The 22,412-nt window shown below is 38.4% G+C and overlaps 2 protein-coding genes across 4 annotated transcripts; both read left to right on the forward strand.

Annotated features, from left to right (window-relative positions):
- Positions 1-408: 408 nt before the first annotated feature.
- Positions 409-7,847, forward strand: fbxo30b (F-box protein 30b). Of its 3 annotated transcripts, none has more exons than XM_057327490.1 (4): positions 409-586; positions 1,892-1,976; positions 3,055-5,440; positions 6,066-7,847. In XM_057327490.1, exons 3-4 carry the CDS (start codon positions 3,107-3,109, stop codon positions 6,267-6,269), a joined length of 2,538 nt encoding a protein of 845 aa, XP_057183473.1. In that variant the 5' UTR covers positions 409-586; positions 1,892-1,976; positions 3,055-3,106; the 3' UTR covers positions 6,270-7,847. The 3 variants fall into 3 exon arrangements, with proteins under 3 accessions (XP_057183473.1, XP_057183472.1, XP_057183471.1); XM_057327489.1 differs by having other exon boundaries at positions 1,895-1,976; XM_057327488.1 differs by lacking the exon at positions 1,892-1,976.
- A 1,093-nt stretch (positions 7,848-8,940) lies between these two features.
- On the forward strand, positions 8,941-20,952 carry LOC130550113 (laforin-like). Its single transcript, XM_057327487.1, has 3 exons — positions 8,941-9,282; positions 17,820-17,994; positions 20,855-20,952. The coding sequence occupies exons 1-3, from the start codon at positions 9,033-9,035 to the stop codon at positions 20,907-20,909; spliced, it is 480 nt and encodes a 159-aa protein (XP_057183470.1). The 5' UTR covers positions 8,941-9,032; the 3' UTR covers positions 20,910-20,952.
- Positions 20,953-22,412: the final 1,460 nt, after the last annotated feature.

Genomic DNA, 22,412 nt, shown 5'->3' on the forward strand with positions numbered 1-22,412 from the left:
TAAAAGCGTCTGCTAAATGTAAATGTTGATAAGAGCTCAAATCTAGCACACTTCATTTATATTATTTATATTTGTTTATTTACTTATTTACTTTTTCAAAGTAACTTGTGTTATTCGATAGTTTGGACGATTTTTATTATTTTAAAATGTGAAAAGGGAAATATTTATGACAGGTGATAGTAACAATATGTCAAAATCATGCAGCCTAAAACAATATACATTTTTTGCACAATAATGAAATATTGTGAAAATGAAAATTAAATATACAGTCCGAATACACCCATTATGAATATTGTTGAAAATTTATTTCGTTATTAAGTTAGTTATTTTTGTTAAAAAGTAGCTAAATAAACTGCGACATCATTACGCCGGAATGGCGGAGTTATCATTGCGGAATGACGTCATCCGCGTGCGTCCCGGCCGGACTAAGCTTTTTTATGGATAGGCCAAACGGTGATGATTGTGAACACATTCACCCAGCAGTGTTTTGAAGAGTCCCATTTCATACTAATTCCGGATAAGTGTATAAAAAACTTGCAAATAGCGTGTGTGAGTGACTCGAGGAGTTAGTTGACGCAGTCTGTGGGTAAGTGATCACTTTGTTTATGTGTACTTCAGACAGAAAGTTGAGCTAGCTAACAGGCTAACCACAGGAGAAAATAAAAACAAAGTTTAACAACGACCAAAACATCACCATCCCGTTCCTAAAGTAAAAGACGTTTTATTTTCAACCACACGACACGACATGTCATTTCAGTTCTGTGGGACTGGGTTAAATTGCTGTTAAACAAGTTCTTTTGAAAAGGTATTTTTAATCATTACATAGTGACAAAATGCTATAAATAACGTATGAAATCTGCATTTCTTCACAAATTACCCATTATTTTACGGCAGTAACAATAGTTAAACCATGATATTTGTGGTAAAACCATGAAAATACAAATGGTAAATACTCCACCAAAATCCATGGATACTACTACACATACAATACATAATGTAATAAAACCCTAAGGGTTTTTTACTATGTGATTTAATGTGATGCCTTTGCTCAAGAACTTGTAGAGCAGCAGTACGCACTTTAAGTGAGGCAGTTTTATATATATTGAAATGAAAGCTGGAGGGAATCTGTCAGCAGTCCAGTAGTTTAACTCACAAGAATTGTTTTACCATGCATTACACACGTTACACAGCACATTCACTGAAGAACACGGGAACCTGATGTCATGTGATGTCATTTTGTAAATGACAAAAATGAACTTCTAGCCATAAGTGTTGCTTTCAAGATATTTTGGATTTTTTTATACTATATATAGTCGATAGATAACCCGTGTACTGTACAATGGGTATAATATCATGTTATCTGCAATTAAGATCTGTTGTCTTGGTCATGTAATCATATGAAAAGAGTAATGATGATGCAGTATAACACAATGACACAAAACTATATAAAACACAAATAACATGAAAGCCATAAAACAAATCATATCAACGTTTTGTGTCCCAAGCTTTTGGAATTAGATATTCCAAGTACTATTGTTTTCAGTGTCTGGTCAGGGTGGTCAAGTTTAACAACTATCTAGTCAGTTAGTGATGTTGAATAATGAGTTGATCTCATTTTAGCTTAAAGGGTTTGTTCGCCCAAAAATGAAAATTGTGTCATCATTTACTCACCCTCTGGTTTTTCCAAACTTGTATAAATGTCTTTGTTCGGCTAAACACAAAAGAATGTATTTTGAAGAATGTCAGTAACCAAACAAATCTTATCCCCCATTGACTCCTATAGGATTTATTTTCCCTACTATGGCAGTAAATTGGGGATGAGATCTGTTTGGTTACTGACATTCTTCCATATATTTGTTTATTGTATAATTATATCTTCCTTTGTGTTCAGCAGAACAGCGTCCTCTTTCATAACCTGAGAAGGGGATCATTTCTAAAAGATTGCTGTCAATTTGTTGGCCTATGTACAAATGCAGGTTTGTCTCTTGTCTGTGTTTTGTGCCATAAGCATTGAGTTATCGTGACTGCCTGTGAAATAATTAATAGATCAGAGGTTGCGCTAGACTTTTTATTGTCTGTCATTTTGACGGCTAGTAAAAAATCTGTCATAATCTATTATTACCCGTCACTATGGTGCAAGGTGGTGTTACGTGCTAATTAGCATGTTAGCGACGTCATCACGCTGTACTTTCATTTACTCTCTGAGCTTACTATATTTAATACAACTGAATGCCCAATAAAGCCGTTGTTGTTTTTTATATTCATTTATATATTTAATCTTTCTGTTGTCAGAAATAAAATAATAATTACATACAATGTTTATGTTCATATGTCCAGGCAGTAACAATGACAGGTGCCTGTAAAAGGTGTTTTGTACTCATTCACTTACAAGCTGCAGTTTGGTCATGAATGTGCTGCTTCTGCCACAGAGAAGATGCCGAGAGAGACATTTTTCCACTCACTGAAAGCTAATATTTATCCAAAAAGACGCCAGTCTCTTTTCTGGGGGAAAAAACTCTGTAGACCGCACCACTTGTTTGTGTATGCGTGCATGCGATGCGGGGTCTGAGAGACAGATGCATCTGCACCGCTAGTCTCCGCTGACCGCGCGCGCGCGCGTGTGTTTTCCAAAACAGCCCAGGCATTTGTAAGTAAGCTAATGAATGGGAAACACACGTCCCTTTGCAATAGCGTTCAGGGCAGGGGATGTAGCCTACCTCCTGCCGCTCACAATCATGTTCAGTCCATTCACGATCACGTTCTGATGATAGTAAATGATAAAACGGGGCATTACAAATTGCCCTTATTGTAATCCGTCAAAATGACGGATGCCCTTCAGATTTTGCCGTCATTTGTACAAAAATCCGTCAATGACAGAGAATTTTTTCAGTTAACGCGACCTCTGTAATAGATAGATGTGAGCTTACAACCAGAGTAATGTCCTATTCATTGCTGTGACTGTCATGAACTGACATAATAAACATGCCTGCTTTGCCTTGTATGGTTTATATGTGTATGAGATTCTAAAATCATTTTTTCTTTGTAATTTTGCAGTGGTTAAGACTTCAGGCCTTCTGTGTCTGCCTTGCTGCTGTTGTCCGAAATAATGGTGGAGCCCCATGTTCACTGCGCTTCCTGTATAAACAGGCGATGCATGATTAAGCCTGAACCTGGCACTTCCTGTGACCTCATCAACTGCCCACTTATATGCGGTGCAGTTTTCCACAGCTGCAAGGTTGACGAACACAAGCTGCTGTGCCCACTTGAGAGGGTACCATGTCTTAACTACAGCATAGGATGCCCTTTTACTCTGGCCCGTGGCCAGATGGCAGAGCACCTTGAAGTGTGCCCTGCAGGTGTGGTGTGCTGCACTATGGAGTGGAATAGGTGGCCGGTAAATGACGAGGATTATCGTTCATACGAGCGACTGAGTCAGGAAGCGGATGAGGTGGAGCAGCTCGACATGGCGCTCGCCCTTCAGGACCAGCGCACCATGTTAGCGTCACTCAAACTCGTCTCTTTGTCGCCCACTACTGGTCCAGAGAAAAAGACTCAGGCCGCAGGGCAGAGTGAAAAGCCTGCCGCAGTTGTTCTGGCTCCATGCGGGCAAGTAGAGATGGTTGAGATGGACTCAACGGCAGGCTGCTCCAAAAACAAGATTACAAATGGGATTAATGGCCTACATGATGAACATTACGGTGAGCTCTACCAAACCACAGTAGAGACGACTAAAAGCCTGGCTGCGGCTCTCAACGTCCTGATCCACCTTAATTCCTCAGACACCGGCTGCACGACCAATAACGAGCCCGGTTCGCTTTCGGATCGCAATGGAGAACTGAATGAAACGATAAAGGAAGAGAACAGATGTAAATGTGATAAAATAGCCAATGGGGTCAGTGGCTTAAAGGAGATTCTACAGCCTTCACAGCACCAAACTCTGATGGAGCTTGGCAGGAGCTTGGCTTCTGCCCTTGGTGCACTAGGAGATGCCGTTAAAGCAACTGACCCGATTAGTGTTAATGACAATGGTAAGCTCAAGCAATCAAAAACTGTGGAGTCTACAGATGTTGATATGAAAGACTTAACATGTGAGGTCCAAGAGGATCTTGGGGCTGTGGGGGGTATTGATGGTGAAGAAGCAACCTCGGGTTTCATTGTTGACCAGGACGCAGGTGAGTGTTTGCCAGTCATGTTACAGGATGTCAATAAGCAAGGTTTCTGTAATGGCTCTCTTATAGACTGTAAAGATGAGACAGTCCATCACATAATGGAATCCACCTCAGAAGACAATCAATGTCCAGAGTCCCGAGGTTCTTGGGAATTATTAGGTCCTTTAATTCCCCATAGACCAGAAATAAGACATGGCCAACACCCTTTCTTAATCCAGGAGACCTCTGGGTCACAAGCCACATTGATGCAGCAGCCTGTACATGCTCAGACTTTTACCGTCCAGAGAGAAAGTGCACTGCCTGTGAAAGCATTAGACTTTGAAGACAAGGCTTTTGAGAGGAAACTCCAAAACCTTCAGTTGCTCAGAAATTTTATGCCACTTGCACTTAATGGACGGAAGGGGTCATTTACTGACAGCTTCCTCCATAGACATCAACGATGCAAAATGGAGGACAAAGCTGTGGACACATCCGAATTAGATCAGGAGCCTCAGGATGACCCAATGGGCCTTGGCGAAATCGACTTTACCTCCGCGGCTCTGCTTTTCTGCCTGGAGGAGTCGCCACGAGCTCGGAGAATATCAGACACGGTCTATGCATTCGGCGGGACGCGCATTGACTTTGGCACCCAAACCTTTAGTTTCCCCGCTGCCATCTTGGCAACAAGCACGATGGTTGGAGAAGTGGCATCAGCCTCTGCTTGCGACCGAGCTGCGCCTCGCCTTTCGCAACCAAGTCCATTTTGCACTCTGCGGCTTGATCTAACGCTGGAGCAGCTTGTGCCGCGACCAAGCTGGGCTCCACGCGAGGGCTCCATGTTTACCTTCGAGTGTGGTCAGCTTTTCCGTCGAGAGGAGTTCCTTTCGCACTTCCGTAATGTTCATGGAGACATCCACTCCGGGCTCAATGGCTGGATGGAGCACCGCTGTCCATTAGCATATTATGGCTGTACATACTCCCAACGTAGATTCTGCCCGTCCAGTCAAGGTTCAAAGGTTGTTCATGACCGCCACCTAAGGTCGTTTGGTGTGCAGCCTCCATCGCAGACTGTCATAGAACCCAAGTGTGATCACCTGAGCGGGTTGCCGTTTGAGGTTCTTCAACATGTGGCACGGTTTCTGGATGGCTTTAGCCTGTGTCAGCTATCGATGGTGTCACGTACAATGAGGGATGTGTGTGCCAGTTTGCTGCAAACACGTGGCATAGTTGTGGTACAGTGGGAGAAGCAGCAGTATTCAGATGGAAGACGTTCCTGGCAGATCAAAGATAAGGTACAATTATTAATCATATTTCTTATTGGCTATACTTTTTTTTTCAAATTCTGTGGAATAAAACAGTATGTGCAGGCACTGTAAAGACACACCAAACCAACATCAGTTTTGCTTGAACACACTACAAATGCTATAGTCAACGGCCAACTAGTACATATGTTCGGCTCCTGCGTGAGAAGAAATAACTGTCACAAACCAGCAGGTGGCAGCCATCTGTTTTTGCCATTTAAAAAGAGAAACGCATGGATCTAGAACTGTCAATATAAACCGTAAAACAAAGCTGCACTTGCGTTTCTCACACCTTCACTATTGCTTACCATTCCAAATTGTAGTTTCCTTTAATATAAAGAGTATAAAATGTGAATGTTATAGACTGTATTTATCATTTTTTATAAATGATAAATTACAAATATGCAAGGAAATTGTAAAAATTTTAAAATGTATGCACATATTTGTTTATATTTAACTCATCAAACGTATATTTAATACAAAATATAAGATAAACAGCCAATCATAGTGACACTGTTAAAACATGGCTGAACGTTGGCCAACTGTTGGCTTGGTTTGTCCTGTACCACATTGTTAGTGTCAATTCATTTCACTAGTAACTTGTGTTTTTCCACAGGTTTGGCGTTTTAGCACAGCCTTTAGTCCAGTTAACAGGTGGGAGTTTGCGGACATCTCGAGCATGGCAGACCACTTGAAACAATGTCCATACAATGAAGTTCTCCGACAAGTCGAAGCGGTTCCACTTCCCTGCATGTGCACAACCAGAGAGTTAACGCGAGACGGGAGATCACTTCGATCTGTTCTCAAACCAGTGTCATAACACAACGGGAAAGTTCAAGATGTAACTAAACACTACATTATCTAACCTCTTAATCTACCATATACTATCACTGTGTAAATAAAAAGGAAACAAAATATTTTTTTGTTTTGATGGTAAAAAATATTTTTTTATTAATATATCAAATATGAGTTTGATTTGAAGGTGTGTGATCTGACATTTAATCCACTAAAAATGTTCTGCCCCACTGACACACACCCATACTTTAATATCCAGACAGAGGACCGGTTTTAAGGGACGGTAGACATTGGCGAAGCAAGGCTTAATTTGTGTGTGATTAAATGAGACTTAATCTGTCGAATAGCACTTGATTTATTTGTCTTGACACAGCAAGACAATCAGCTAATGACTGCTGATTCCTCCTGACAGTACACGCCCACACTATTATATTTGCATGGTTTGGTGAAGATACCATACATCTTGGTCTATAAGAGCTAACTAGTCTCTGGATCAGTTACGCTGTAGTTCGTGGTGATTGACACTGAAGACAGATTCAGTTCAGCCTGATCCTGAAACAGCTGTCATGCCTAGAATCCAGTGGGACTTGAACGTTATCATTTTTTGCTCCCTGCTCTTGGATTGTGACTTCGAGAGATGTTTGTTGTCCTGTTCTGTCACACATTGTTTTTGTTATTTACAACTATTAACAACATATTTTACGTAGAAACATAATCTGTCTTGTCAACTGTAATTCCAAAAGCTTCCAGAAATGACACGAATGGACTTCAGTAAAATAATTAATATTTGGCAAAAATACAAACAAGGCTTTCGTGAACGAAAGAACAGACCATTGAAAAGGCTCAATGACAAAATACGTCTTCAAAAAGTCTAGTGGAAAAAATGGAGACAAAAGATGAAACATTATGGCATAGATGTGTTTTACAGTCTCGTTTTTATTTCTGTCACTTTGGACACTGTATTGAAGTATATACACGTTTGGTTCACTTATTACTGTATCAGTCAATATCAGCATGCCAGGTTAGCATGCCAACCATATCTCAACATTTACAGTCAAATTTTTTCACTTTACTGAAATTTTGCCTTTGTCTGCACTCTGGCCCACCGTGTCTTCATTTCTCCTTAGTAAAGAGACACTCCGCTATTGTGCTTCCCGTGGAGAGTAAGAGGGTCAGAGGACGCTTGGGGAACATTACAATTGAGGAGCACTAGAAAACGCTCTGTAACTCATGCATAAGATGTGTGTCATATCACTTGTAATGATTGCATATAAATGTGTGCAGAGAATGTATTTGTAAAGGTGCAATCTGCAACTAAATAAAACAAATAAATGGAATCACCACAGAATAGTGTTCGTGTCTGGGGGCTTAAAGAAAGCTAGCGTTTATGTATTAGAGAGCTGTTTTAGGCTTCTCAACTTGTGTCACCCAAGATTGTGTGTTCATGTCTGTGTATTCTAAATGATTATTTTTTTGTAATGCAGCCCTCAAATTGTGTTACTAATCCATGATAATGTCTCGTCTTTTAATGATCTATTCTAGACAAAAAGAAATGACCAGAATTGTTGGTTGGAGATGCATGTGGTTTTGATTTTGATGAATTAAAAACATATTTTATTATCTTTTGTGTTTTCACTGATTTGTCTTATAAATGTTACAACCTTTTAGAAAGAAAGGTTAATGATTATCTCGCGAGAAAAATGCTGATTAATGTGTCACTCAGGTCTTGCTAACTTTATCAGTGCCATAGACTGCACCCTCATTCATATCAAAGCCCCAATGAAGTGATTTTGAGAATAGAAGGGGCACACTGTTATGTACAGATGGACATTTAATAAAATAAATATTTCAGATTTTAGTTACAGGCTAGTATATCAAGCAAAAAGGAAGCAAAATGCAGTTGCCTGATTAAAACGTCTCGCATGGTGTGTTAGTGTCATATCCCCAACATAGAAGCAAAATAGCTTGGATCTGTGCATGACTCATAAATCTTCAGAGAGTCACATTTATGCCCGTTACTTGAAGGTTTATGTGGAAACTGTATTACATGCACTTATTCACTTATCTGAGCTTAAAAAATATATGTTTTCTTCCATTACACTGGTTATAATGGGATTCTGCTTTGATACAGGGATATGTCTGCAGGCAGTATTAATAACGGGGCAATTCCAGCATTATGGATGTGACATTTGCAGTCAAAACTTGAAATATTAGCATGGTATATCATCTGTTTATATTTTACTAAACCACTGTTGAAATCAGAAGACCAAATATCAGGCTGTAAACAATTTTCCATTTAAGATCAGGGAAATAAACAGTTATGGATGTGACGGACACACATTTTTAAGACAACATTGTATTTCTTTCTGTCAAAATGCACAAAACAGAAGTAATAATACCCAACAAACAGAGAAGGAAAGGCTCTTCATAGCTAAAAAAATTATTTATGCCCATTTGTGAGGAAAATGGACCGTTATGTTGCAATTCTGAAAGCTGGACACCTGACACTTACGTTTCATTTACCACTTGAAACTGGCAAAAGTGTTAATATCTACTAAAACTGCACAAAAAAGGTCATTTATCAGTAATGCAAGTGAACGTACGAAGAACACAGCACATAAAATACACAGAGCCCTTTCACTTGTCCCATCTCAGCCACTGTATTTGTCACTGTGCATTTGCAGAACAGAAGTATTTTTAGCACAGTTATTTGTAATGTCAGGGGTTGCAGATACATGTAAATCAATAACAGTTACAGCACATGTGACTATATTGTGAAGCGCAGGACATGCTTGTGTTCAGGTTTGGTGTCATCCTGACACCGTCGTGTTCAGATACCGAGGTGTTTGTGTTGGGCTCACGCCCGGAGATGGGACACTGGGATCCGAACCGAGCCATAAAGATGAAGTCGAGCCGCACAGTTCTCTCCACCTGTGAGCCGTGTCTTTGGACCGGTGATGTACATCTCTCAGAGCCGTACACAGATAAACTGTGGTTTAAATTTATAAAGCGGGTCGATGGGCGCTACATTTGGGAAGGTATGTGAAGATGTAATATATGAAGATATTGTGAGTAAATATCAGTTTAATGAAAGATCATTATAAGTGTACACGTAACTTCTAAGCAAAATATGTCGTAAGTTGTAATAAATTATCACGATCACTTGGTGGCGGTGATGTATCATAAACTCATTGTTGACCTCATGCTGCGCAGGCTGATCGGTATGTGACATCAAAGTATCGCGAGAGTGGTTCGAAAGCAAAGCTTACAAAAAGCTCTGACAGAAATGGAAAACTTTCTAAAACAAGTATTGTTTGCAGTATCTTATTTTATTTTATTACAGTGTTTTTAAAGCAAGGAGTATTCAAATCCCTCATTCTTTTAAATCAGTTATCGTCACGTATAATACATTTAAAGTCCCACTGCATTTAATCATTTTATCCCGTAAAACCAGCCAGGGCTCATCAAGTTTATCAGAAGTTTGGAGTGAGGAAACTGTGAGGGGAGGAGCCACTCAAATTTACAGCGGCCCCTCGGCCCCACCTAATTCTCTAGATGTTCAGTCTTATTGTTTGTGATTGACCAGCACAAATAGAAATTATAACAATTGGTAAATCTGATTAAAGATATTATATTTTTCAAAAATACAAATGTAAAAATGGCCCAAACAAGCCAACTGAACAGCAGTGCTCAATGTACATACTGTACAGCAGGATTGCTGAACTTGCCCTGAGCATGTATGTCAAGCTGTGTGTTTAAAACGTTACTGAAATGTTTTTTTTGACTGCATCAATAACAATTTAGCACAAAATTGGCATATTCATCAAAATTTGCCCCCTGGACGTGATTTGTATGGGCATTTTTTATCTTTATAAGGGCAATTTTTATAATTACCTTCTTAAATATGCTTTGTCTTTTATTTCAAATACTTAATCAATTCTTTCAACCACTAATGTTATCAACATCGACAAAACCCATCTTTAAACTGTAGCGACATTAATGCAAAGACTGTTTCAAATGTGCCATAAATATTTACACCAATATTGCATAATGTTGTAAGAGTAATGTAATTTTGAAAGCATAACGTTTAGGCTATACATTAAATATAAATAACAAAAAGACAAAAAAACAAAGTTCAAGGCTGATGCTGGAGTTGAGTGACATCACATGTCATAAATATAAAAAACAGGCACTGCAATATTTAAACAAAAAACCTTATCATTATTGCTCTTGATATTGTAATTATGATTGAAAATGTCAAAATGAAACTCAAATTCTAATAATTTTGGGCATGTCATAAGGCTTGTTCGACTTGATGCGGTGCCGTAAGATCCGAAAGGCAGATGATATCAAAGTATCGCGAGAGCGATTAGAAAAAACCGAAATCGAATCGCTCTCGCGGTATTTTGATGTCATCTGCCTGTCGGATCTTACAGTGCCGCATCAAGTCGAACAAGCCTTATGACATGCCAAAAATTATTTGAATTTGAGTTTCATTTTCAGCAAATCAAACACACCTGAACCAGCTAATCAGGATCTCACTAGGCTTTGAAGAAACTTGCAGTCAGGTTTGAGGCAGGTCAGAGCTAAACTCTGCAGGACAGTAGGGCCGTTTCTCAATATACGTTCTTGTCATCTCGTTGCCGGATGTGTCCTTGATCCACCCCTTTTATCGAGGATACATTGGGAGGTGACTTGTGTGGACTTAGGACGCTATATTTCCCGTGTAGTGGAGCAGGAAAACAGCTAAATGTTTGTAATATTACGGTTATTTAGTCACAAAATTTTGTTTTAAGAGTTGTTTAGGCAAGAATGTATTTGTTTAAATTTCAAATCTGCAGTTGGTTAATAAAGATAGAGTCTTTTAAAAAAAATCCTGGGGAGATTTCGGAGATGTGAGATCCATGCAATCACCGGGCAATCAGAGCTCATGTACCCCACCCAACTCAGCCTCAGCTCGGCAAGTGCTTCTGAATCTCACAGCTGGCTCTGATGTCTCTGTAGCCGTTAAACATGAGGCAATCTTTGGTCTTATAAATCTTTTATTTGTTTTGGGGCAAATCTTTTTGACTGATGGCAAAGTCTATTTTTGATTTAATGTTGTACTGGAGCCCTGGCTACTGGAGTGATGTTACCTTTGACTAAATTATTTGCTTGTTATATTTCCTATTGTACAGACTGCTTACACTTCAAAATAAAGCATTGTGTTTTGCATCATATTTCATTTTATACCATGGTCTGTTTGAATACTGGATTCTGATTGGCTGGAAGGGATAATCCACGGCTAGCCATGCATTAAATGATTTTAATGCATGACGTGGAGGCGAAGAACCACCCGACGTGAAGCGGATTAAAAATCCTTTAATGCACGGCTAGCCGTGGATTATCCCGCTTATACCATGGTTATTTGCCAAGTTAAAGCTTTTATTGATGTTTACAGTGTCATTTTAGATCAAACAGGTAAAAATGACGGTTAATTTGTCAGTTAATTTTAAATGTAATCAAAAATTAAACATTTAATTAAACAATTAAAACCTTTAACACACGGGTAGCGCCAGTCAGTTTGATTACATTTCAAATGAACTAACAAATTAACCCTCATTTTCACCTGTTTGATCTAAAATGACACTGTAAACATCAATAAAATCTTTAACGTGGCAAATAACCATGGTATAAACGGGATAATCCACGGCTAGCCGTGCATTAAAGGATTTTTAATCCGCTTCATGTCGGGTGGTTCTTCGCCTCCACATCGTGCATTAAAATCCTTTAATGCGCGGCTAGCCGTGGATTATCCCTTACTTATTCTAAACAATAACAGAGCAGTCATGTTGCCAGAATCACATATTAATGTTTTTTAAATAAAACAACACTGTTGTGTTTTGTCATATTATTCATTTAACTTCGTTTAAACCTAAAGCTACATTAAAATAAATATTATGAACTAGGATTGCATGTATTTGACTGAGTGACGCTCAAGTATACTCTGCTGTTCCATTTCTAATATAACCTGTCTGCATCCTCCTGTCCTCCCGAGTTTGAACTTGCCAAATCTAGCAAGGACACAAGTCCGTTCTTTGCGTTTTTGGAATTGAGAAGCGGTCTGGATCTCCAGGACAGAGTCTGGGCACCCCTGGACTACGCAGATAAACTGTTTATGGGTGATTATGTTGCAGTTTTTGCATTAGTAAATCTTCACATCCCAGATAGCACAATCCATCCGGTTTACGTCTATTTGACGTCTGCATTTACATCTGCAAGACATCTTAAATACATAGTTTGCTTATCTGCAATACGTCTCGGAGACGTCTGAACATCTGTAATACGTCTGCTAAAGATCTGTAGATCTGCTTAAAAACATCTGCTAAACATCTTAGAAAGAGCTCTTGTACATCCATTCTAAATCATAAACATCTTACAGACATCTTCTAGATGTCTATATGACGTCTGACAGCAGACATCTCCGAGACGTATTGCAGATGAGCAAACGATGTATTGTAGATGTCTTGCAGATGTAAATGCAGACATCAAATAGACGTAAACCAGATGTATGTGTGCTATCAGGGATCGTTTCTGTTAGCAGCATGAAAAAACATTTAGGCTATTCAAACTGGCAATAAACAGAAAACGAGCGAAAAAGATAACTGACTTTAGTTATAATCTTGTGTTAGAATGAATGAAGCTGACTGCATGAAAGTCATGTTATCATAAATGAGTTTGATTGAACGTACAGTATCTGCACTCTGTTGTTTTTCGCAACAAAACTGGTGACTCATCTAAACTTCTGATTGGTCACTACGTCCATGCGCTGTCTGTGATAGGTTGTAATTCTCATCTCAATGCTGTGAGTAAAACACGGAAAAATCACAGTGAATCGGACATGAACGACACGTTTCGTTCATCTTCACATTTAATTTGCCTCTTCTATGAACTGTATAAAGCGGGGCACGTCGTTCCCTTACTTCTCAGCATATACAAGGTGTGGCGTGTGAGCGTGTGAACTGGTTGAAAAGCATTCGTCTCATGGTGAGACCCTTGCTTTATTTAGTATACATAGATAAATGAATATGCAAATTAGTCCCCGCCTATATTTAATCGTGTGACCTTGGATCATTGATTATAGCTACATAGATGTCTCAGTCATTCGACGTGTGAGCAGCGCGTGCTCATGTTGCAGAAGCCGAGCAAACGCCAGCGATCGTTTCAGTGCCGAGGCTTTGCACCATCCTTGCATATCTATGACTGAAATCTGTTAGCGTCATTGGTTACAGGGTCATGATGTCAAAAACTGAGGCAGTTTCAAACTGAATATTTGAAACTGCAGTTTTATAGGAAAAATATTCAGCAACTGTTTAAAATAATGAATTTGCACATGGTTTATATTAGGCCTAGTCCACACGTACACGGGTATTTGTATGAACAGAGTTTTTCCTTCTTCATTTAAAAATGAAAAACTCCCCGCGTCCACACGGAAACGCAAAAACACGCTATAAAGCGCTGTCGAAAGCATGCAAAACAAACAGGTGGCGATATAACCCATCCACAAAGCCACGTTGGCCAATCAGAAGCCTGGAATCTGACATCAAACAAAGGAGATAGCGGCACGCATTCCAACATCATACACCAAATCTCGGAGTTTCTAAAAATCTTCACCCTGGCAGGAGTTTTCAAAACTTTCAGTTTCAGTGACCGAGTACTGTGTTTGCATGTGGTCGAACGGCCAAAACTGCATAGAAAAAAATGTAGTTTCGAAAATACCCGTGTTCGTGTGGACAGGGCCTTAAAGCACATTAAAACATTATCAGCACATTATTCCAATCAGACATTTCTCGTCATCATTCCCCGTCAGTTTGTTTATGACCTGCTTTTTCAGGCAACCTGAAACTGTCTTCCCTACCTGAGTAGCGGCTTTCTCATTTCATCATGTTTATCATTTGAATGAATATGACTGCACAACAAATCGAGGATCTGCTCTAGTGCTCACGCCTTCTGTTGGCGGAGGTTTTGATTGAGCCATTGTTTGCTGGCATACACATTCAGATTGTCTGAATGCATTTAGTAGATTGAAATGATTCTTGTTGAGGGAGCGCCGCAGGTGAATTGTTTTTGAGAGTGCCTCAGGTACATAAGCTTGAATTTAAGGGAGACATACTCTGTTCATCATAATGTGCCAACTGAGAGCATTCACACAGGGGAAGACCTCTGTTAGCACTTGTTGGTCTCTTCAGATGGACATGGAAATATATGATATACTGTAGTGTTAATAATTTTGGTTGAAAAACCAATACGGTTGGCGTGTTTAGATGGCAGTTAAAGTGATGCGTTTGTTTATTATGTTTTAGAAATATTTCACCCTTAAATAAAAACCCCAAAAGAAATCTATGTTGCAGAATGTTACAAAGGCTTTTAATCGAAATAGGGAGTAAGTTCTTCTGAATCTATGTAAAATGTAAGCTTATTTATTCAGAGTCTTCTTCATAAATCTTAAAGTGACCCAAAAATGAAAATTCTCTCATCATTTACTCACCCTCTTGTCATTTCAAGCCTTTATGACTTTCTTCCGCAGAACACAAAAGAAGATATTTTGAAGAAAGTTGGTAACCGAACAGCACTGGACCCCATTCACTTCAATTGTATTGACATAAAACTAATGGAAGTAAATAGGGTCCAGTTACCAACATTTTTTCAAAATATCTTTTGTGTTCTGCGGAAGAAAGAAAGTCATACAGGTTTGAAATGACAAGAGGGGGAGGGAATGATGACAGAATTTTTTTTAAGGGGTGAACTATCACTTTAAAGTTCATTCAACTAAAATGTTGTGCATCAAGATGTATTCGGCCCGTTTTCAAACAGACTTAAGACCATTTAGACTTCTTTATCTTGTGACCCAGTCTGTGAAAACCAGGCTAAAGTTTCATAACGTAATTCTGAGATTAGGAGCATCAAAGTTTAATTTCAACAATGAATTCACTATGTTTCAGTCTTTGACTCAGTCGACATTCCAAACCTTAAAGATTCCAAGCCCTAGAATTTACGTATGTAAAAACCACAATCTACTCTGCAAATGTGTGTTATTTGAGTTGAGATTGTAATGCTGACTATAATATATAATAATTGGAGAGATTTTGTTCATGCTGTTAGTCGGCGTGTTTTCTGTGTGGGCTGCAGCTCTCAGCATCACAGCACTAGAGATTACGACAGCAGCAGGGTGGGATGATAAATGTCGGACAAACAGCAGACCCCCCACAGTCTCTCAAGATGAATGTGAATTTGGGATGAAAACTGTACATGTTCAGGCAACCATATGTCCAACACACACACACACACACACACACACGCACAGCTTTGGTTGACTATCCCAAAGCTATCCCCGTGGGGACAGTCCATAGGCGTAATGTTTTTATACTGTACAAACTGTATATTCTATCCCCTATCCCTAACCCTATCCCTAAACCTAAGATCATAGAACACTTTTTGCATTTTTAGATTTGTAAAAAAATATTGTTCTGTACAATTTATTAGCTTTTGCCCCTGGGGACCTCAATTTTGGTCCCCACGGTGACACGAGTCGCCCCATGTGTTGGTGTGTATTCAGGTTTAGGTCCCCACCGGGATATACAACAACCACACACACACACACACACACACACACGCACGCACACACACACGCACGCACACACACACACACACACACGTTAGAAGATCTGGGGTAAATTCTCTGTTTGTATCTGCTCTGGCCACTTAAATAAGCACAAGGGCTCATTTCTATACTATTTATAATGACACGAACCAAGCTTTTGACTTGAATATCAAAATTATGTACAATTACAGTGCTGCAGGAAATATTTTAGTGCCAGCCACAGCTTTTAAATGTGAACTCTTTGATGTCAGGTGACTCCAGTCTGAAAAACTCTGTCATTTAAAGGGGCAATCTTCCAGTCTCTCTCGTGAAACCAACACGGAAGTGACTAAAACTGCAGTTCATCGACTGGCCGCTAGAGGCTGGCTCCAAAACAGAGCAGAATCTCATTGAGCCCCATGTTAAAATGGCCAAATTTACAGCACAAAAAAACATGTTTACAGCCTGGTACAAAACATTATTTTGGTCTATATAGGTAATTTTACCCTTCATGACAACTGTGAGGAAGGGTACAGTAAGTCAGTAAAGTCAGTAAATTTGAGTAAAATCACAAGCTTCACTTATCCCATGTGAATGCACCATATGAAATACAGATGTGGGGAGGTCATTTCTAAATCACACGAGGTCCCCAGATAATACTTATCACGTGCGAATAGGACGAATGTGTAACCTAACGTTACGTCTCTAAACAAATTCCCAGAAGGCTCCAACTAAGTTTACTATGCAAACTGCTATCCAATCATAGCAGTGGGCATATACTTCCAAGTCTTCAATGCGGCACGCCCATTAAAACCGAGCGTTTGTCGAGCCGGCCTCAAAACCAGGGTAGAAAATAGCCTATTACTTATTGATTTTGATGTTTTTTAATGTAAAAACCATGCGAACGTCATAAGTAGACCTCATACAACAGTATAAAACAATAAACAAGGCCAGTTCATGACACCTTTAAAACATTTCAAGGGATCCTGAAACCTCATACGGTATGCCATTGTTTGTCAAAATAAACTTTGTTTTCTATGAGTGTACACATTCTATGAGTGTACACACACACCGGCGCCGTCATTCGGCACCTTGCGGCAGCGTTCCTCTACAACTCTGGATGCAGTTCTGAGTCCTGCAGCGACAGCACGCCACTCACATGATTTAACATTAAATGATGTGTTATTTGACTGAAATCATCTTTAATATACAAACTAACTACACCATAAGCTGCAAGATGCATTTATCTGTTTGGGAATGATGGAAAAACAGTGCATTAATACAGAAAACTCTCGATTTTACCACATTAATTAGTTGTCCTGGACGGCTCGGCGCTTCTGCGTCCGGTGTGCGACCCCCTAAATTCAGATTTCAAGTATGAATAAGATGGTAGACCATATCTTACATTAAAAATAAAATAATCAAAAGATTCAGCAAAACAATGCATGTCTTTGTTGGTTTCTGTATGATTAAGATTGATAAGATTGAAATTGTGGAATATTTTACTTTTCAGGTACATATTCTTTTACTCAATCACAATATGTTTTTGTTTATTTAAAAATGCAGTTTTGGTTTAAAATATAATAAGTATGCTTTTATTTTAATTATTAATATATTGTATTATTTTAGTTAACATAATCAAATCAAGTCACTGTATTGTCAACACGCTGGAAGTTATATTGTTGCCATGTGACAAAAAATTAGAAAGCTTCAGATAAATATCACATAATATGACCTTATGCCATGGTTATTATAGAAAACGTTATGATGTTCATTAGGTACAAAACTCGTTGTAATTGTAAAAAATAGCTTAAACATACAGAGAGAACTTACATACATTTTATTTTTAAATTATTAAAAAATATTTTTTTACCATCTCGAACATACAGTACAGTATGTGTCATTAATGTGCAATTTGATTCTAATTACAAGTGCTGTTTCTGTTCCTGTCACTAGGCAACGGTCCACGTCATGACAGGCAGTGTGTGTATGATGACAGTGACATGGTGAACGGGGTGTACTGCCACCCGATTGGTCACTGGATTGAGGAGACTGGCCACACCAATGAGATGATACACACCACCAACTTCTACTTCAGTGTGGCGGGACACCAGGCCATCCACTTTTCTCAGTATGTGTGAATGATTCTCTGCTATTACACAGTTTTAAAGGGCGAAGTTGTGCTTTGCTGTTTGACTCAGTGACCCGCGTTTTGACTGAATCACACAATCACTGCGTCGCTGCTCAGTTTAGAGTACAGCATGTGGGTTGAGTTTTCTTGGTGATCTGTTGTGCGCACTGTTCCTTTAAGATTAAACAACAACCCACATGGTCTTTGTGACATCAGTCAAGAAAGAAATTTGTTTCAAAGGCATGGCAAGTTATTCAATTTTCATGAACGATTACAAAGCAAGCAGTTTTTTCTCCTTTGGTATAACATGCACTGATGAGTCATGCAGCACAATATGAACAAGAACGTTCATTAAAAATTTCAGAAAGCACCATATGGAGATGAATATCACAGATGGAGAGGTAAAACAACAAACTAGAGAACAGAACCCCACGCAGCAGTCATCGCAGAGCAGGTGTGTGATATCTTGTGCTCTGTAGAGTAGCGAGTCACTGACCCAATAAGAGCTCAACACAACCCCTTCAGTCATGAATGAACAGATGTCCTTTTCACAGTATAGACATATTGCTTTCATAAAGTGACTGCTTTAAAACACAGATTTCTATAGAAATCTAGATTTACCTAAATGTGCACTGTAAAAAAAATGAAATTCTCTGTCAGCTGGAGCTACAGAAATATACAGTTTATTTCCTGTAAAATTACAGGATATAAGGATATGTATAATAAATAGTTTTCCCCTTTTTTCTTGTAAATTTGCTGTCTTTTTTCTGACATTCTACCGTTTTTGACCGTATTTCAAAAATAAACTGTAAACCCCCCCGAAATTTTCTGCCAGCTGGGCCCCAGAAATAAGATGTAAAATAAAGTGTTTTCCCTGTAAAACTACACGTTTTCTTGTACATTTGCGGTCGTTTCTGTAATTTTAAGCTATTTGACCTTTTTTTTTTAAATACATTACAAAATCTGTAATAAAAAATAAAATTCATTTTTTTTCCATTTTACGTGGAAAATCTGTACACTTAACAGTGTAGATTTGTGGGTTACTTATCAAACGTAAGCAAATATGTCCTTTGAATAAAAGGTCAGATTGTCTTGCTTCTATTGAAACATACCAGATTGGAACATTTTTAGAATATGCTGGATAACATGGATCACCAGGTTTTGCAACCGGTCCGGTTCATGCAAGCCGGAGTGTATGCTGTCATGAAAGACACGGAGGACATAGCAAATACAAAAAGAGTGCTATTATTATTCACCTTTTTGCTATCCAAACCCGTATGGCGTTGTTCTTTGGAACACAAGAAAATAATTTGTTGAATATCTGATTGTCTGGATTTATTGCACTGATTTAACACAAAACAATCATTCAAGAATGTTAGCAAGAATTTATCTTTGGCTCCACTGACAATGCAATATTTGCAATACAATATAATATACAGTATAAAGATGGTGAGCCAGCATTGCCCAGGATAGCTGAAAGATACTTCTTATCTCTGTCAAATGTATTCCTTTATTATTATGATCATTTCTTTGGGTTATTGTAAAAATCTATATATAAGCTTAATTTCATTAATTAAACTGTAAAACGAATAAGGACGTCATGGCAGATTGCTTCTGTATAATGGAGTCTGTAATAATCTCATTTCTGTTCCTCTGCTGTTCTTAGAATTTTTAATTAGCAACGTTAATTTCAAGTCCATTTTCATTATTTTTGTTTTGCTAAGGCAAACATCATTATTGCTGTTGCTCATACTTCGAGTTATGGAGTTATACAAACCCTATCTATGTTTAGATAAACATAGGATACTCACCTTTGCGCAAGGCATTTTTAAATATGATTGAGAAAGGTCCAAGAACAATATAAAAAAATGTGAATAAAATGTGAAAATATTCACTTCGAGGCCAGATTTAGAACCCAGTAAAAACCGTGCAAAACATCATAGGCGCCACTATGTTAGGAGAAGATTTATCTTAATTCTGTGGGTCAATATGAAAACACTCAAACACATCAAAGGAGAAAACCTCAATTGCCAACAAATTAAAGTTAAATTCACTCTGTAAATTCCACTTAACTTTAAGCTTTTGCCTTTTTTTTTCGTTTTAAAACCTGTGAAGTCTAAAACACACAGATAGTATAACATCTAATTACCCATAGACTCTTGATCTGGTATTAATCTCTCTCTCTATCTCTCTCTCTATCTTGCTCTCTCTCGCTCTCTCTCTGTTTTAATTGTGTGTCTGGCTTTAACTGCTCTTTGTAATCAGCTCAATGGCTGTGAGTCTTTGGACTCCTCTGGCATTGAGTGCTTGTTCCGTTTGACCTCTGACTTTATTCTAAAAGGCAACAGAGGATAAAAAGAGGAGAGTGACGTAAAGATTGGGTCATTGAGTCTGGCGTGGGGGGATCCATTAGGGTAACGACATATTTAAAGTGTTAAAAAGGCTAAATTGATTTTGTTGCAGTCTGGTCAATCTCCAAGTGGGCAGAGACTTTATGACAGTGCACAGTCATCTCACTTTCTGAAAGAAAACCCTGTCATCGTTCAAAGCTGTATAACTTTTTTCTGCAGAACACAAAAGAAAGAGGTTTATAAGAACGCATCTGATCCCATACGATATCTTTGAGGAACATGTTTCATGATGTACAAGACTGACATCAATTTGATCGAAGCGTGCTGCTTCAAAAACATTTTGATAGCCCCCTGGTGGCTATGGTCATCCAAAAAAATTTACTTCAAATAACTTTCTCCCAAAGATCATTTCATTTAGTTCTTATCATGCTGATGTATGTTCAAGTGTTCGTTTTTCAACTAACTTTCAAAACATTTCTGGGATATTTTGGTTTTGTTTTTTTCTACAGTGGAATGAAGTGGCACACCATCCATCTTTGTTACAGTCTAATACAGAACCAATAAGAACATCTGTCAGTGGGTCAGTGTTTGGCTGGATATATCCTGCTGTTTGGCCTTATTAACCTCCAGCTGCTAGATGTTATAACTCTACCATCTGGTTTGAGGCTTTTTCAATCATTTTTGGCAAGCAACATATACATGGTAAACATTTTTTTATACTACACATTTTGACAGTGATCATTTTTCTGGTTGTATGAGTCAATCAGTGTTGCCATTACATAATTTTCTTGCATTTCTTGAGTGATTAGTCACATGACTAATTCATGACTCAGGTGATTGGCTTTAAACCCTCTGTGGTTTCAATGACATGGCATAACTTTCTTCAGTTCTGTAAGAGCCACTTGTTGCAAGTAGTGGCTGGTTAGGACAAAAACCTTGATTTTAATGGAAATGGCTTTATTGAATCACTGATTTTTACTTAAGAATAAAGACGCTAAGAATCAGGCACATCAACTGTGTCTTTGTCTTTTCATTACAAAGTCTAATTCATGCCAAATGGAGAGTGTAAAATAGACTCGTACGGGGAAATGAACAAGTTCCAAGGAAAACTACAAGGACCTTTTGTCTCTAAAATCCCTTCACCTCCTAGGGTCTTTGACCACCAATTAAACACTAATGCACTTGACAACTCTGCCCAATTAAAATGCACTACACATTCCCACCTATAACACAATGAAAAATTTTTTGTTTCCCTTTAATTTTTACTGTTTCTTTATGAAGTTTAACATGCTGAATACGAAAATCACTTTTTTTACCATTGTCGGTACTCACAACAAAAACAAAAAAAATATTTTCACACATTTATACATTTAGATATTATTACTCGTACGCAGAAATGACAAGGTACTGGCATAACACTGAGCTCAAAACAACAGTTACTAAAAATGAGTCGTCCAAGACTTTTTGATCGTTTTTGTCTGTTATGACTAAAACTGTCCTGACGAACCAAGTTCCAGACGTAGTCAACCATCATCACTTCATCCCACTTTCTGTCAGGCTGAGGCCCAAACCCAGGTCTTTGGGGTAGCACTCCGGCATAGTACCGATGTACCACGGAAGAAGTGTGGAATCCAATAAACAGAAACAGTCACAGAAAAATCAGGATGGTTTATTTTCCACAAAATATAATAATACTCTTTACGGAAAGACAATCCACAGAGAACGTAAACAAAAGGTAATCCAAAAGGCAAAAATAATCCACAGAGAACATTAACAAAAAATAATCCAGAAGGCAGAAAGGTCCTCGATACAAAAAGGCCACAAGGCACTAGCGGTAAGAATTAAAGTCCAGAGCAGAACCCTCACACCTTCCCTGTGCTACAGAAATTTCTAGAATTTTCTGACGGTGACAATTGGAAAATAATTTTTAAAATATGTGAAAATGTGTACAGTTTTTGTTTATTTGCAATATACTGATATATATTGTAATTAATTATATAAGATCAAAATTTACTAGCTAAATATACATTAGAACATTGACGCTACAGGAAAATAAATATTACCACA

The sequence above is a fragment of the Triplophysa rosa genome, unplaced genomic scaffold (assembly GCF_024868665.1).
Source record: "Triplophysa rosa unplaced genomic scaffold, Trosa_1v2 scaffold235_ERROPOS495182, whole genome shotgun sequence".
In the NCBI taxonomy this organism is placed as follows: Eukaryota; Metazoa; Chordata; class Actinopteri; order Cypriniformes; family Nemacheilidae; genus Triplophysa; species Triplophysa rosa.

Bases quoted from the DNA above. Each gene is read 5' to 3' on its own strand.
- fbxo30b (XM_057327490.1), top strand. From the start codon at position 3,107: ATGGTGGAGCCCCATGTTCACTGCGCTTCCTGTATAAACAGGCGATGC. The intron at 5,441-6,065 runs GTACAATTATTA...GTTTTTCCACAG, and splicing joins CCTGGCAGATCAAAGATAAG to GTTTGGCGTTTTAGCACAGC.
- LOC130550113 (XM_057327487.1), top strand. From the start codon at position 9,033: ATGCTTGTGTTCAGGTTTGGTGTCATCCTGACACCGTCGTGTTCAGAT. The intron at 9,283-17,819 runs GTATGTGAAGAT...TCCTGTCACTAG, and splicing joins TGGGCGCTACATTTGGGAAG to GCAACGGTCCACGTCATGAC. The intron at 17,995-20,854 runs GTATGTGTGAAT...TTTTTTCTACAG, and splicing joins CAGGCCATCCACTTTTCTCA to TGGAATGAAGTGGCACACCA.